Here is a 14,419-nt window from a genome sequence, read left to right as displayed (position 1 = left end):
AACCATATTGCTACTTCGATATTCAGTGCGCTTGACCTTTGACCTTTTGACCCCAAAATCGATAGGGAACATCTTCATCCCATGGGTAGTCCATATATATGATATGGTGACGGTAGGTGGAAAGGATAATGCTTTAGAGCCCGGAAACCATTGAGTCTACAGACGGACGGACGGACAACCCGATTCCATTATAACCCCCCCCCCCCCCCCCCCCCCCACAACTTGTTGCGGGGGGTATAAAAATCTTAACATATTTCCCCATTATACTTGTGTCCAACCTGACCTTCAAAAATTCACTTAAGGCTGTGTGACCCAAAAACTTGCAGCTTCAAATCATTTTGTTTGTTGAAGAAGCCATGTTAGATAACCAGTCAAATCGAACGCCATTGACTTTAAATTTGCATCTATTAATAATATCTAACCCGAGGTATGTATTTGGTCTTCATTTACTGTACAATCATTTAAATTCGAAGGGGCCAATTTTCGTGGATTGCTGAATTTTTACGGGTTCGTGGGGACATAATTTCGTGGATTTATATATTTGTATGAAAGATAACTCTGGAATGTCTTTATTCGTTGCGGATGTAACTTCGTGGGTGAGGGGTACCCACGAAAATTGAGTCACCACGAATTCTAATGATTCCACAGTAACATAAACATGAATAATTGATGTAAAATAAAAATGCATATTTTCTCTTCATGTAAAAAAAGTAATCCTGGTAAGGTGTGAAAGCCTAATCTGGATCCCGCCACTAATAGCGAAGTGTAAAAGCTGAGAGGTGGGATAGGGACCAGACTTAAAATGAAAGCTGTGAATTTAATTCAAATCTATCTAACCAATCATTTTTAAACAACTAGGTGATTTCATCAAAAACATTTAACTAAATATATTGGTGGGGATATTCATTCACAAACATGTCATGATATTAGAAAAAATTACAAGTATGGAAATGAACTAGGGTCGATTTGACTGGCTACCTAACATGGCTACGTCAACAAACGAAATCATTTGAAGCTGGGAGACTAAGCAGCAATAAAGTTTTATCTTATCCGTGCAATCATTAGAAGACACCAGACATAGTAAACACTAGCCTAGTCCCATACTCCAATCAACGAAAGCCGGGCCTGACCTCAACATTAAAATTACCTAGTCCCATACTCCAATCAATGAAAGCCGGGCCTGACCTCAACATTAAAATTATCTAGTCCCATACTCCAATCAATGAAAGCTGGTCCTGACCTCAACATTATCTTAAAATTACCTAGTCCCATACTCCAATCAACGAAAGCCGGGCCTAACCTCAACATTAAAATTATCTAGTCCCATACTCCAATCAACGAAAGCCGGGCCTGACCTCAACATTATCTTAAAATTACCTAGTCCCATACTCCAATCAACGAAAGCCGGGCCTGACCTCAACATTAAAATTACCTAGTCCCATACTCCAATCAACGAACGCCGGGCCTGACCTCAACATTAAAATTATCTAGTCCCATGCTCCAATCAACGAAAGCCGGGCCTGATCTCAACATTATCTTAAAATTACCTAGTCCCATACTCCAATCAACGAAAGCCGGGCCTGACCTCAACATTAAAATTATCTAGTCCCATGCTCCAATCAACGAAAGCCGGGCCTGACCTCAACATTATCTTAAAATTACCTAGTCCCATACTCCAATCAACGAAATCCGGGCCTGACCTCAACATTATCTTAAAATTACCTAGTCCCATACTCCAATCAACGAAAGCTGGGCCTAACCTCAACATTAAAATTACCTAGTCCCATGCTCCAATCAACGAAAGCCGGGCCTGACCTCAACATTGTCTTAAAATTACCTAGTCCCATACTCCAATCAATGAAAGCCGGGCCTGACCTCAACACTATCTTAAAACTATCTTCGTAGATATTCCATCATCACACATTTTCTCTATTATGTTGTGAAAAGTCTGACTTCTGATAAACACTTTCTCTAATAATATTATTTACTAGACAGAAAGATTAATTTTCACATTCTTTGATGATATCATTAACTGAACAGAAAGATTAATTTTCAAATTCTTTGATGATATCATTAACTGAACAGAAAAACTAATCTTCAAATTCTTTGACATGACTTACTGATAGAAAAATTATTAATAATCTTCACATTCCTTGATATGACTTACTGATAGTAAAATTATTAATAATCTTCACATTCTTTGACATGACTTACTGATAGTAAAATTATTAATAATCTTCACATTCTTTGACATAACTTACTGGGGAGAAGCTTCATGATCTGTTTCATTTCTTCTTCAAATCCAATCTCCAGAATTCTGTCCGCCTCGTCGATAATTAGACATTGTAGGTTTTTGTACATAAAGTTTGGGGTGTTCTGCAACAAAATACAGAAAATGAGTTATTGAAAGAAAACCCTCCAAACACTGAATACAAGCTATAAATAACTGCAAACAGCTCAATCCGGGCCTGAACAGTATAAAACTTTCTTCAGCACGTTTTCATGCTCAAACTCAATGCTCTAAATCGTAGTCGTACTCAAAAGTCGGGGTTATATAACTTTAATAAAATAATTCTCATATTCAAATGGAGTACATGCTCAAGATTTTTTGAGCATGCTTTGGAGCTTGTACTCAAAACAAACACGGCTGTGTTTGAGCACCGTAATAGTTTTATACCCTCCAGGCCTGCTGATATATTGAAATTCAGAAGACCAATCTATAATCAAAGCTCAAAAAAGAGAAATCGGAAATGTTGACCATATTGAATACTTTGTTTTACACCTTGATCCCGATTACATAAGCAGAATACACTGCATTGCTCGTTACAAATTTATTCAATTACAAAATTTACAACATTTAAATAATAAAACGAATTTACCATTACACTTAGGATTTTTTATGATTTGTATAATTTTCAGATCTTATGCATTTCCATTTTCAATTTGGGGGGATATCGCCCAAACTCGACAGATTCGATTAGTGCATGCTGTTTGAAAATCATCAAAGTACTTGAGTTAATACTGTTGTGCTGTTTCAGATTTTGACTTAGAATGCTTTGCACCTACTTCATATTTCATGTTAATTGACCAAATTTTCCTTTCTTGTGAATTGGCCATCTTCACTAGTCTAACGACTGTGTTTGAAAACTGTCAAAGTGTGATCGCACTCCTGTTAATTCATTCTCTTGTAAAAAGAATCTGAAAACAGTTCAAGTGAGGATCCACTCCACTGACACCTAAGTATCTGCCTGTATGACTACCAAGTCACAAACCGTGACAATTATCATCTAGGGGGACTATAATAATATCAATTTGTTCCAACAGAGAAAATCTGGCACCTGATGATGCAAGGTGAAGATAACGAACAGTGATCAATCTCATAACTCCTACAAGCAATACAAAATAGATAGTTGGGCAAACACGGACCCCTGGACACACCAGAGGTGGGATCAGGTGCCTAGGAGGAGTAAGCATCCCCTGTTAACCGGTCACACCCGCCGTGAGCCCCATATAAACTATTAGGCCTAGTTTAATCATTAACTTAAGTAACTAGAGTTGAACCACAGTACGATTGAACTGCCTTTGGTCGAAATGAAATGGGTGTCACTGCGCATGACTGGTCTACCACATAGCAACCTAATATGCTTACAGAATGTTGAACTTTAGTAACCAGACATGTGCACTGAAGGTCTGGAAGCAAGCCAGAAAAGGGCAATGAAGTTTCCAAAGACAACTAGACAACTACTATAGTTCATGATGGAACTAGGCCTTAAGCTCTCTAGAGGAGCTACAACCGAGCTATAACCGAGCTACAACCGAGACCTGATGATACAGAGTAGTCACTAGGGTGACTGCTGTACTGAACGACGTCTCAGTGAACACAGAGATCAATCTAATCTCAACTCATCTCGACAGGACTCGGGTGAGATACTGGAGAGTGATGAGATTGGTCAGATTTGCGCAGTGTTTGTCATCACAGACATCCGGTCCCCAGTAAATGACTCCGTTACTCCCGTCGGTTTAAATCCGTAAGCTACGTCACACTATGTACCTAACATAACCATATCTTACATTGAAAACATTTTTGTTATGCAATCCTTTGTCTTTTTAGGCTTTTATGTAGAAGAAAGTCCACGTGTAGTGAAAAGGTTACCAATAAGTTGACAATTGCTGTCCATTATTACTAAGAATGGACAGATACTGTCCGTTCTTAAAAATAATGGACAGTAATTGTCAACTTATTGAGCAGTGCCATGTAAACCCAATAACTTATTAGACGTCTACAGGTAGGCTGAAAATAGGAGAAAGACAATGCATTTGTCAAAGAGATACAAATTTAATTTTAAATTCCCTACAAGTGAGAATCAAAACAGATATTGGAAAAATCACTGAAACACTTAAAAACTATATTTCCCTTTAGTAGAATTCTCTGCTTCAGCTCGTAAGATTCACATCAATTTTTGAATTCCATTGGGCATGCCATTACTGTATCGCAAGACATATTTCCATACTGTATTTGAATTTCGCTGGATTCAGAGGCACATTCCGAAACTTCTTCACCACGCTTTTTAAGTTTTCTTTATTTTAGCATATCCTAATTCTGAATGATTATTTTCGCTTTCATGAATAATTTCATTTCACGAGATAGGCGTATGGGGTTCTTTTGGCTGGCGTTGATTATTTCCTCATCATAATATTCGAAAACACAATGCTTTTCAGATCAAAATTTGGCTCCATAACTTTCTCACCCTCCATATCAAGAATATAACACTCATTAAGACAATTTTTGCAGTACTTTCACTAAAATCCTTAAATTTATATTGTGCAATGAAAATGCTCTCCCCATCAGATGAAGACATGTTGATATGGCTCAGTACTATAGAAAGAGTGAATATAAACCTGCAGTAGAAGACTACTTACCTGACACTGTCCAATAAGTGAACAAAAGAAACATAATTCTATGCAAGACTGATTATATTGTCAGACTATTCAAAAATAGCTTTATTCATAATTATCATTGTCAATGGGTTTACCTGAGTCTGTCCATTCTTAGAACAAAAGATGTAATGTTTTAAGTAGGATATAAGCCTCAAACTGTCCATTCTGTGAGAGAAAGAACTGATCTCGACCCTACGGGCCTCGATCAGTTCTTTCTCTCACAGAATGGTCAGTCTTTAGCTTATATCCTTTACTTTGTTTGAAACTTTTGGATGACATAAAAATGGACGATAGTAAATTTTTGATTAGAAAACCTCACTCCAGTTTAATATCTAAGGGGAGCTAAATCTGGCACCTCATGATGCAGCTACTTAACAGTAGTCACCTTTATAACCAGCATCTGACGATGCTGAGAAGTAGTGACCTCTATAACCAGCACCTGACGATGCTGAGAAGTAGTGACCTCTATAACTGACACCTAACTTCTATAACTGGCACCTGGCGATGCTGAGAAGTAGTGACCTCTATAACTGGCACCTAACCTCTATAACTGACACCTGACCATGCAGCTAATGAAAAGTTGTCACCTCTATAACTGACACCTGACAATGACAACTAATGAAAAGTTGTCACCTCTATAACTGACACCTGATGATGACAGCTAATGAAAAGTTGTCACCTCTATAACTGACACCTGACGATGCAGCTAATGAAAAGTTGTCACCTCTATAACTGACACCTGACGATGACAGCTAATGAAAAGTTGTCACCTCTATAACTGACACCTGACGATGCAGCTAATGAAAAGTTGTCATCTCTATAACACCAGGGTGACTGCTGTACTGAACGGCGTCTCAGTGAACACAGAGATCAAGCTAATCTCAACTCATCTCAACAGGACTCGGGTGAGATACTGGAGAGTGATGAGATTGGTCAGATTTGCGCAGTGTTTGTCATCACAGACATCCGGTCCTCAGTAAACATCAAAATCAGTAAGATCTTCTCAAACTACCCTATCTTTTCTATTTCTTAATCATCTCTACTTGGAAGGTGATGCGCTCCTTAATCAGAATATAGAATATAATCAGAAATGTTTGAAACTTTTGGATGACATAAAAATGGACGATAGTAAATTTTTGATTGGAAAACCTCACTCCAGTTTAATATCTAAGGGGAGCTAAATCTGGCACCTCATGATGCAGCTAACGAACAGTAGTCACCTTTATAACCAGCACCTGACGATGCTGAGAAGTAGTGACCTTTATAACCGGCACCTGACCTCTATAACTGACACCTGACCGTGCAGCTAATGAAGAGTTGTCACCTCTATAACCGGCACCTAACCTCTATAACCGGCATCTGACCTCTATAACCAGCACCTAACCTCTATAACTAACACCTGACCTCTATAACTGACACCTGACCATGCAGCTAATGAAAAGTTGTCACCTTTATAACCAGCACCTAACCTCTATAACCGGCATCTGACCATGCAGCTAATGAAAAGTTGTCATCTCTATAACACCAGGGTGACTGCTGTACTGAACGGCGTCTCAGTGAACACAGAGATCAATCTAATCTCAACTCATCTCGACAGGACTCGGGTGAGATACTGGAGAGTGATGAGATTGGTCAGATTTGCGCAGTGTTTGTCATCACAGACACCCGGTCCTCAGTAAATATACTTAAATTACTTTTCTCTGCTTAAATCTGTTACTCTGTTTAAATTTCGTGATAAGGAACACTTAGGACAAACAATTAATGTAACAAATTAATGTATCTGCATACTCAATATAATGATGTACAGTTCAACTTCAGTATCTCAAACACCGACATCTCAAATACCATGGATATGTCGAAGTGATCAGCACCATTGATTGCATTTTTATTTGTAAAATTGTGCGCTTTATAAATTTTGATAATAAATAATAATTCAGAAGTCCCAACCACTTATTCTTTAAGTATTTTACCCTCGATATCTCCAATCCTCTGATATCTCAAAGTTTTTTTCTTGCTTCCACCAAGTTCGAGATGATGAGCTTGGACTGTATTTTTATGAAACAGTCACATAACCATCAGACTTCAATATAACACCTATCATCAACATAATTATAATGACATATTCATACATTTTAGCACTCACCTGTAAATGGTCCCAGACTAGACACTGTTTTAGTTATCACCTGTAGATACTCCACTAATCAGCTGGGTTTGGTTTACTTAAGCACTCACCTGTAAATGATCTAGTAATCGCCCAGGCGTGGCCACCAGGATATTGATTCCCTTCCCAAGTTTCTTCGCCTCTTCCGCTCGACTCGTCCCGCCCATTATCAGACCGTACGTGTGGCAGTGGTACTTCAGTAATTCCTTCAAAACCCCAAATGTCTGCATGGAGAGCTCGCGAGTTGGAGAGATTATGATGCATCCCGTACCTAAAAATGATGCATTCAATAACTATAAATAGATTATGATGCATCCTGTACCTATAAATAGATGATGACGCATCAATAGATTAGGATGACCAGGAAATCTACAATTACATGATACATCGCGAGGACTTGCTGTTGTAGTAGTCATTCAGTACAGTTAAATATTAATCATGAAAGGTGAAGATAACCAACAGTGATGTTGTTGTTGCCGGTTCCTTTTTAATTTACGTGAACTTGTATATTGAGAGAGCACTTGACTGCACTGCTGGATCTGACAAAGTGGCCATACCAGCGGAGTCTCCTTTCCTTTAGGATGAGGTCGAGGTCATCGAGACCAAGCCACCCAAGCAATTCATTTGACCCTACAGTGGCCATATCTTCTGGACTGATGTTGCAGATCTGTCTTATCATGACCTTGTCATTATGCAGTAGGCAATGAAGATTTGGCTTGGTCAGTGCCCAGGTCTCACTGGCATGGAGCATAGCGCTCCATACACAAGTGTTATACACTCGACCATGGGTCTTATACGACAGGTGGTGTGATGTCAGGACTGGTAGCAGCTCCTTGAACTTCTTACAAAGTGGTCTCCACACACATAGTGGTTGCAAGGTCACAGCCACCAGCTGTGGATAGCATGTCTCCTGGGTAGCAGAAGGAACCTACAACCTCCAACTTGTCCATACCAACTTGATCAATCTCATAACTCCTATAAGCAATACAAAATAGAGAGCTGGGCAAACACGGACCCTGGGATACACCAGAGGTGGGATCAGGTGCCTAGGAGTAAGCATCCCCTGTCGACCAGCCACACCCACCATTAGCCCTATATTTTGATCAGGTAAACAGTTATCCGTAGTTAAAATCAGTGTGTCAAGAATGGCCTAACAATAGGTATAAAACAAGTTATACAGCATTTGACCCAATGATAGGTTGTGTTGTCAAACTAGATTGTTATCGTGACCATAAAATTCAGTTCTTGCAAATGATTCCCATAATGTGGATTCTGTGTCCAATTCACAAATGATTCCCATAATGTGGATTCTGTGTCCGATTCACAAATGATTCCCATAATGTGGATTGTGTCTGATTCACAAATGATTCCCATAATGTGGATTCTGTGTCTGATTCACAAATGATTCCCATAAGGCCATGCAATTTGTAATCTAGTTCGTCGGATTCGCCGCTTCTATTTGTAACAAATCCAAATTATAATATTATCAAAAAATAATATCCGCCCGCGTGTTAAAAAATATCCGTAAATATTTTTTTTAGTTTTTACAACAAGCGCACAAATAACCTTGATGTATATGCTGACAAATGACAGAAGCGCGGGCTCTCGAGAAATTTCCTAACAGTGTAAAACGGTTAAGTTATTCATGATGTCTATCTTTAAAATATGTACGATACTTCATAACACTGGATTGGAAGTTGTTCCTTATGCTGGAATCGAACTGGAAGCGATGAAACTTTTGAAGCGCTATTCGGTGCCACTATTTAGAGAACATTGATAGCATATGATTGATTGTTTGATTAGCCTATATATTGACTGAAGTCTCTCTTGAGAATATTTCACTCACATGAAGACGTTACCATTGCCGGTGAAGGGCTGCAAAATTTAGGCCTATGCTCAGCGCTTATGGCACTGAGGGATCTTTATCGTGCCAAACCTGCTGTGACGAGGATCTCAGTTTTTGCAGTCCTATCTGAAGGACCGCCCTATTTATTCGCCTCTTACAACAAGCAAGGGGTACTGATCAATGACTATTTTAAACCGAACCGACAGTTAACGACAAATTCACAAAAGGTTTGGTGATGTCATATCAAAATTCAAGAAAATGCTCAAAGCGATGCAATGGATATTGCATTTGCAATGAATGGCAAAACTGGATGTGTCCCTAGAAATATGCATATCTCTGAATCGAAAGTTTGTAGAAATGAAACTTAAATAAAATTCTTCAAAAAGACCTTATCAGTTAATGTTGCAAAGTACATGTATTAGGTATAAAGAAAATAAGTCTTTGAAACCTGAAATACTTCTTATTTATTGTAAACTATATCAACAAAGTTGAAAAATATTAAGTTTATGTGGTAAACAAATGATATCTGATGATTTTAGATCTTTATTTTTAGGCGCCCGCTTTTTAAAATCACACTTAATTCAATTAAAAATATTTATATTTCTTGTATTCACTCGCCTCATAATTTTTATCTCCAAAATCAAAAATAATATTTGTAAAATAATTTCGCCCTCTCGCCTCACTTTTTTTGTTTGAAAATCCGAAGAACTATTTTACAAATTGGTGTGGCCTAATGAGGATTCTGTGTCCGATTCACAAATGATTCCCATAATGTGGATTCTGTGTCCGATTCACAAATTATTCCCATAATGTGGATTCTGTGTCTGATTCACAAATGATTCCCAAAATGTGGATTCTGTGTCAGATTCACAAATGATTCCCATAATGTGGATTCTGTGTCTGATTCACAAATGATTCCCATAATGTGGATTCTGTGTCTGATTCACAAATGATTCCCATAATGTGGATTCTGTGTCCAATTCACATATTAAATAGATTAGGAATGACTGTCAATAATACTTGTCTACAGATTGTGTAAGCACAGTTTGTATTAATGCTCACCATTCCTAGGCATGAACTTGAGTTTGTAGAGAAGTTCCACGGCCGGTAACAGGAACGCCAACGTCTTTCCACTTCCTGTCTTAGCAGCCCCCATTAAATCTCTGACAGAAAATAAAACAGCCCCATTAAATCTCTAACAGAAAATAAAACAGCCCCATTAAATCTCTGACAGAAAACAAAACAGCTCCATTAAATCTCTAACAGAATACAAAACAGCCCCATCAAATCTCTGACAGAAAATAAAACAGCCCCATTAAATCTCTGACAGAAAACAAAACAGCCCCATTAAATCTCTGACAAAAAAACTTATCTTGATGCAGCACTTCTTGATATTTCTACATTTAGTAGTTTTTTTTCCCCTTGACAACCCTATTTAAAGTTTTTAAGTTTATATGTCAACATCATGTCCACTGTTTTTGCCTTCGATATCTTTACCAATTGTAATTATCGCCATTCGCTCAGGAATGTTAACTATGTACATGTGAATTATGAGTATAGTACGAGTACATTATGAACCACGTACTTGTGAATTATGAGTATAGTACGAGTACATTATGAACCACGTACTTGTGAATTATGAGTATAGTACGAGTACATTATGAACCACGTACATGTGAATTATGAGTATAGTACGAGTACATTATGAACCACGTACATGTGAATTATGAGTATAGTACGAGTACATTATGAACCACGTACATGTGAATTATGAGTATAGTACGAGTACATTATGAACCACGTACATGTGAATTATGAGTATAGTACGAGTACATTATGAACCACGTACATGTGAATTATGAGTATAGTACGAGTACATTATGAACCACGTACATGTGAATTATGAGTATAGTACGAGTACATTATGAACCACGTACATGTGAATTATGAGTATAGTACGAGTACATTATGAACCACGTACATGTGAATTATGAGTATAGTACGAGTACATTATGAACCACGTACATGTGAATTATGAGTATAGTACGAGTACATTATGAACCACGTACATGTGAATTATGAGTATAGTACGAGTACATTATGAACCACGTACATGTGAATTATGAGTATAGTACGAGTACATTATGAACCACGTACATGTGAATTATGAGTATAGTACGAGTACATTATGAACCACGTACTTGTGAATTATGAGTATAGTACGAGTACATTATGAACCACGTACATGTGAATTATGAGTATAGTACGAGTACATTATGAACCACGTACATGTGAATTATGAGTATAGTACGAGTACATTATGAACCACGTACATGTGAATTATGAGTATAGTACGAGTACATTATGAACCACGTACATGTGAATTATAAGTATAGTACGAGTACATTAACAACTGGAAATACCAACAGAAATAAAAGTAAAATTTAAATATAAAAAAAATAACCATTTTTAAAAATACGTGAAGGTATGAACCGCAACGCTTCACGCCAGCATACTTTTTATAAAGCGCTGACGTACCTTTTTCTTTTAAGGTATTCAATGTATAACAAAAGGATAATGAACAATTTCGAGGAATTTCAATTAACATAAATATTTATTGTTAAATAACGATGAAAGTGAAGTAGATGAAATTCGCCTTGACTGGTAAATAATTAGAAGCAAACCTTTTTGCACTCAAGACGTTTTAAAGGGGCTATCTGCCCCTTTGTAGAAATAAGAAAAATATAATTTTCTAAAAATGTGTGTGATGAATGATTAATTTTATTTCAAATTTTCATAAAGAGAAACTGTATGCAACTTTCTACCAAGAGATTTGCATGAAAATATAATATTTTAAAAAATATATCAATAAAACGCTGGGAAATTGACCCAGTGGTTCTGGAGAAGATGAAAATGTGAAAAGTTTACAACGACGACGACGACAGACAAATTTTGATCAGAAAAGCTCACTTGAGCCTTTGGCTCAGGTGAGCTAAAAATCCCACCATCCATTCACTAGATATGGTATATGGTCGTTATACAATGAATACCTTTATAAGGTGAGAAAAGGTATCATATACATACATGCTAGGACTACAAGATAAGTTAGTCTAAACCAACCTTCCCTCCAGAAGGTGAGGAACTGTGTTCGCCTGGATCTCTGTCATTTGGAGGAAGCCCATGTCTGCAATTCCCTTCAAGGTGAGGTCAGACACAGTGCCCTCTAGTGAGGAGAAGGAAGTGTCTGTCAGAATACCTCCCCCTAGTGTTGTTCCTGGTACTGTAGTCAAACAAGAGGAGATAACTCATACATGTAGCTACATTCTCCTTTAATGATATCAAAATATGTTTTTCCATAGAATAGATAAACGTATTTTTCTAATTCTGACTCCCCCCCCCCCCCCCCCCCCCCCCCCCCACAAAAAAATAGTAACATATGAACATATGAGACAAAGAAGTACCAAAAGGATAAAGTATAAAACCAATAAAACAATACATGAAGGTTCATTTATGTATCATGGATATGAAAATGTTAATACAGCTGAACTTCCATATCTTGTCATCGTTATCTCCCCTACATCAGTATTTTGAATGCTTAAACAGCCTATAAAGTTCAAATTCATTGCAAAGTACTAAAGTCTGCATGTGAATGTGCAGTAAGTTGATGGTTTAAAACATGGAAAACTTTGTGACATTTAGCGGGAAAAGAAAGGACCATGAATGTAATAATAAACATGATCAGACGTCTGTATCTACAAAGCACGAGAAGTATGACAAACTGAAGAAAATTTGTCGAGTTCTTGGCGCCAAACTTGTTTTTGATGATTGTACAAAATATCAATTGTTTTGATTCAGTCTTTAATTAAACTACATTTTAAACTGCCATACAACATACTTAAAAAAAAAAAGCGGTAGTTTATTGTTATACCTATGTCCTTTCTATGTATTTAATTATTCCTAATGTTTTATATGTTATTAGGGTAATCATATCATTACATTAGGCGCTATATATTATTAAAAAGTAATAATTATGCATGTTAATTTTGTCACTATGAATATTTTATTCACATGTATGTGCACATCGATTTTATAGTATCTTTTCTTTCACATTTGTAAAGCGCTTTAGAGAACTAATGTTGATAGGGCGCTATATAAATCTTTTAATTACAAAATTTTACAATTACATTACATGGAATAATGCTTTTAGATGCATCACAGCTAACAAAATATGGAGCAAAAAATCTTTAAAGTTTCTGTCTCACCATTTTTCAGCATATTAAAATTTTCAGTGCATTTACCAACACGTGCCCTGTACAGGGTGTAGATGGTGCACACCTCTGCAAGGTGTACACTTCATGTTTAGTGTAGACAAATCCAGTGCACACTTTGACACATACAGTGTATCTTATAGAGACAGGAGAGTTTTCTTACATTTTTGTTCTTCTGTTCCATCTTCTGTTTTTAATTTTTTCTCTACAAAATGCAAAAAATAAAACTTATAAAAATACTTACTTACCCCTTTACCCCTACACTAAATCATTAGGCTCTGGTTTGAATTTAAATAAAAGTTCAGATTTAAAATCTCATTAACAGGCTACAGGTATAATATTGATGTCCTGTTATAAGTCTATATTACTACATGATGACTCAGCAAAGTTCACATTTAGAATCTCGTTAACAAGCTACAGATATTTTAAGAACTTCTCTGTTATAAATCTGTCATACTTGACGATGACGTGGCAATGTCTGCCTGATGTGAATTTAGTTTCCTTTTCTTGCTGTCCTTTTCAACAACTTCTTCCTCATCGTCATCATCATCCTCTTCCTCATCATCAACATCACCATCCTCTTCATCTTCACCATCAGAGACATCATTCAGTCCTTCCTCGTCTGATTCACTATCATCGTCACTTATGACATCATCCTTTACTATCTCATCATCGCTATCATCAACCTTATTTTCATCATCACTGTCAATCATATCGTCACCTAAAATAATAAACGAATCTTCATAAAAATGGCTGTATTGAAGAACGCTTACCACGAATACACATATCAACACTTCGCCATGAGTTACGTCCCTTTGCAGGGTCAGCCAAAGGTCAATCAGTGAATAACTAAGTTTTCCTTCTTTAACTTACCAAATGTAAGACGTTACAAGTGTGAATTATAGCTAATGATTAGTTTTCATACCCACACTGGGGCATTATTGTAGCTGACTGTAACTGATGGAAAAAGTACAAATGTCAAAGCTACAGATAAGAAAATTACAATGTCCTGTACAGAAAAACAATGCAGGTAATTATATTGTGACAAACAAGAGAGAGACAAGACAAGACTAGCTTAAAGGTGAGTATACTCTAATGATAGAGGCTAGCTTAAAGGTGAATATATTCTAAAGATAGAGGCTAGCTTAAAGGTGAGTATACTCTAATGATAGAGGCTAGCTTAAAGGTGAATATATTCTAATGATA

At 37.0% G+C, this 14,419-nt stretch overlaps 1 protein-coding gene across 2 annotated transcripts in view; it reads right to left on the bottom strand.

Annotated features, from left to right (window-relative positions):
* LOC125673679 (uncharacterized) overlaps positions 1-14,419 on the bottom strand; it is a 45,939-nt gene that overhangs the window by 20,520 nt on the left and 11,000 nt on the right. For both annotated transcript variants that reach the window (XM_048910372.2, XM_056159334.1), the window contains exons 3-8: positions 13,671-13,934; positions 13,377-13,418; positions 12,066-12,225; positions 10,008-10,108; positions 7,171-7,370; positions 2,262-2,376 (exon numbers count right to left, since the gene is read on the bottom strand). In XM_048910372.2, the coding sequence (XP_048766329.2) occupies positions 2,262-2,376; positions 7,171-7,370; positions 10,008-10,108; positions 12,066-12,225; positions 13,377-13,418; positions 13,671-13,934 (882 nt within the window). The remainder of the gene's footprint in view (positions 1-2,261; positions 2,377-7,170; positions 7,371-10,007; positions 10,109-12,065; positions 12,226-13,376; positions 13,419-13,670; positions 13,935-14,419) is intronic.

Source organism: Ostrea edulis, chromosome 3, assembly GCF_947568905.1.
Source record: "Ostrea edulis chromosome 3, xbOstEdul1.1, whole genome shotgun sequence".
NCBI classification, from domain to species: Eukaryota; Metazoa; Mollusca; class Bivalvia; order Ostreida; family Ostreidae; genus Ostrea; species Ostrea edulis.
Note: the sequence above shows the minus strand (reverse complement) of the source record. Positions and strands in the feature narration are given on the sequence as shown.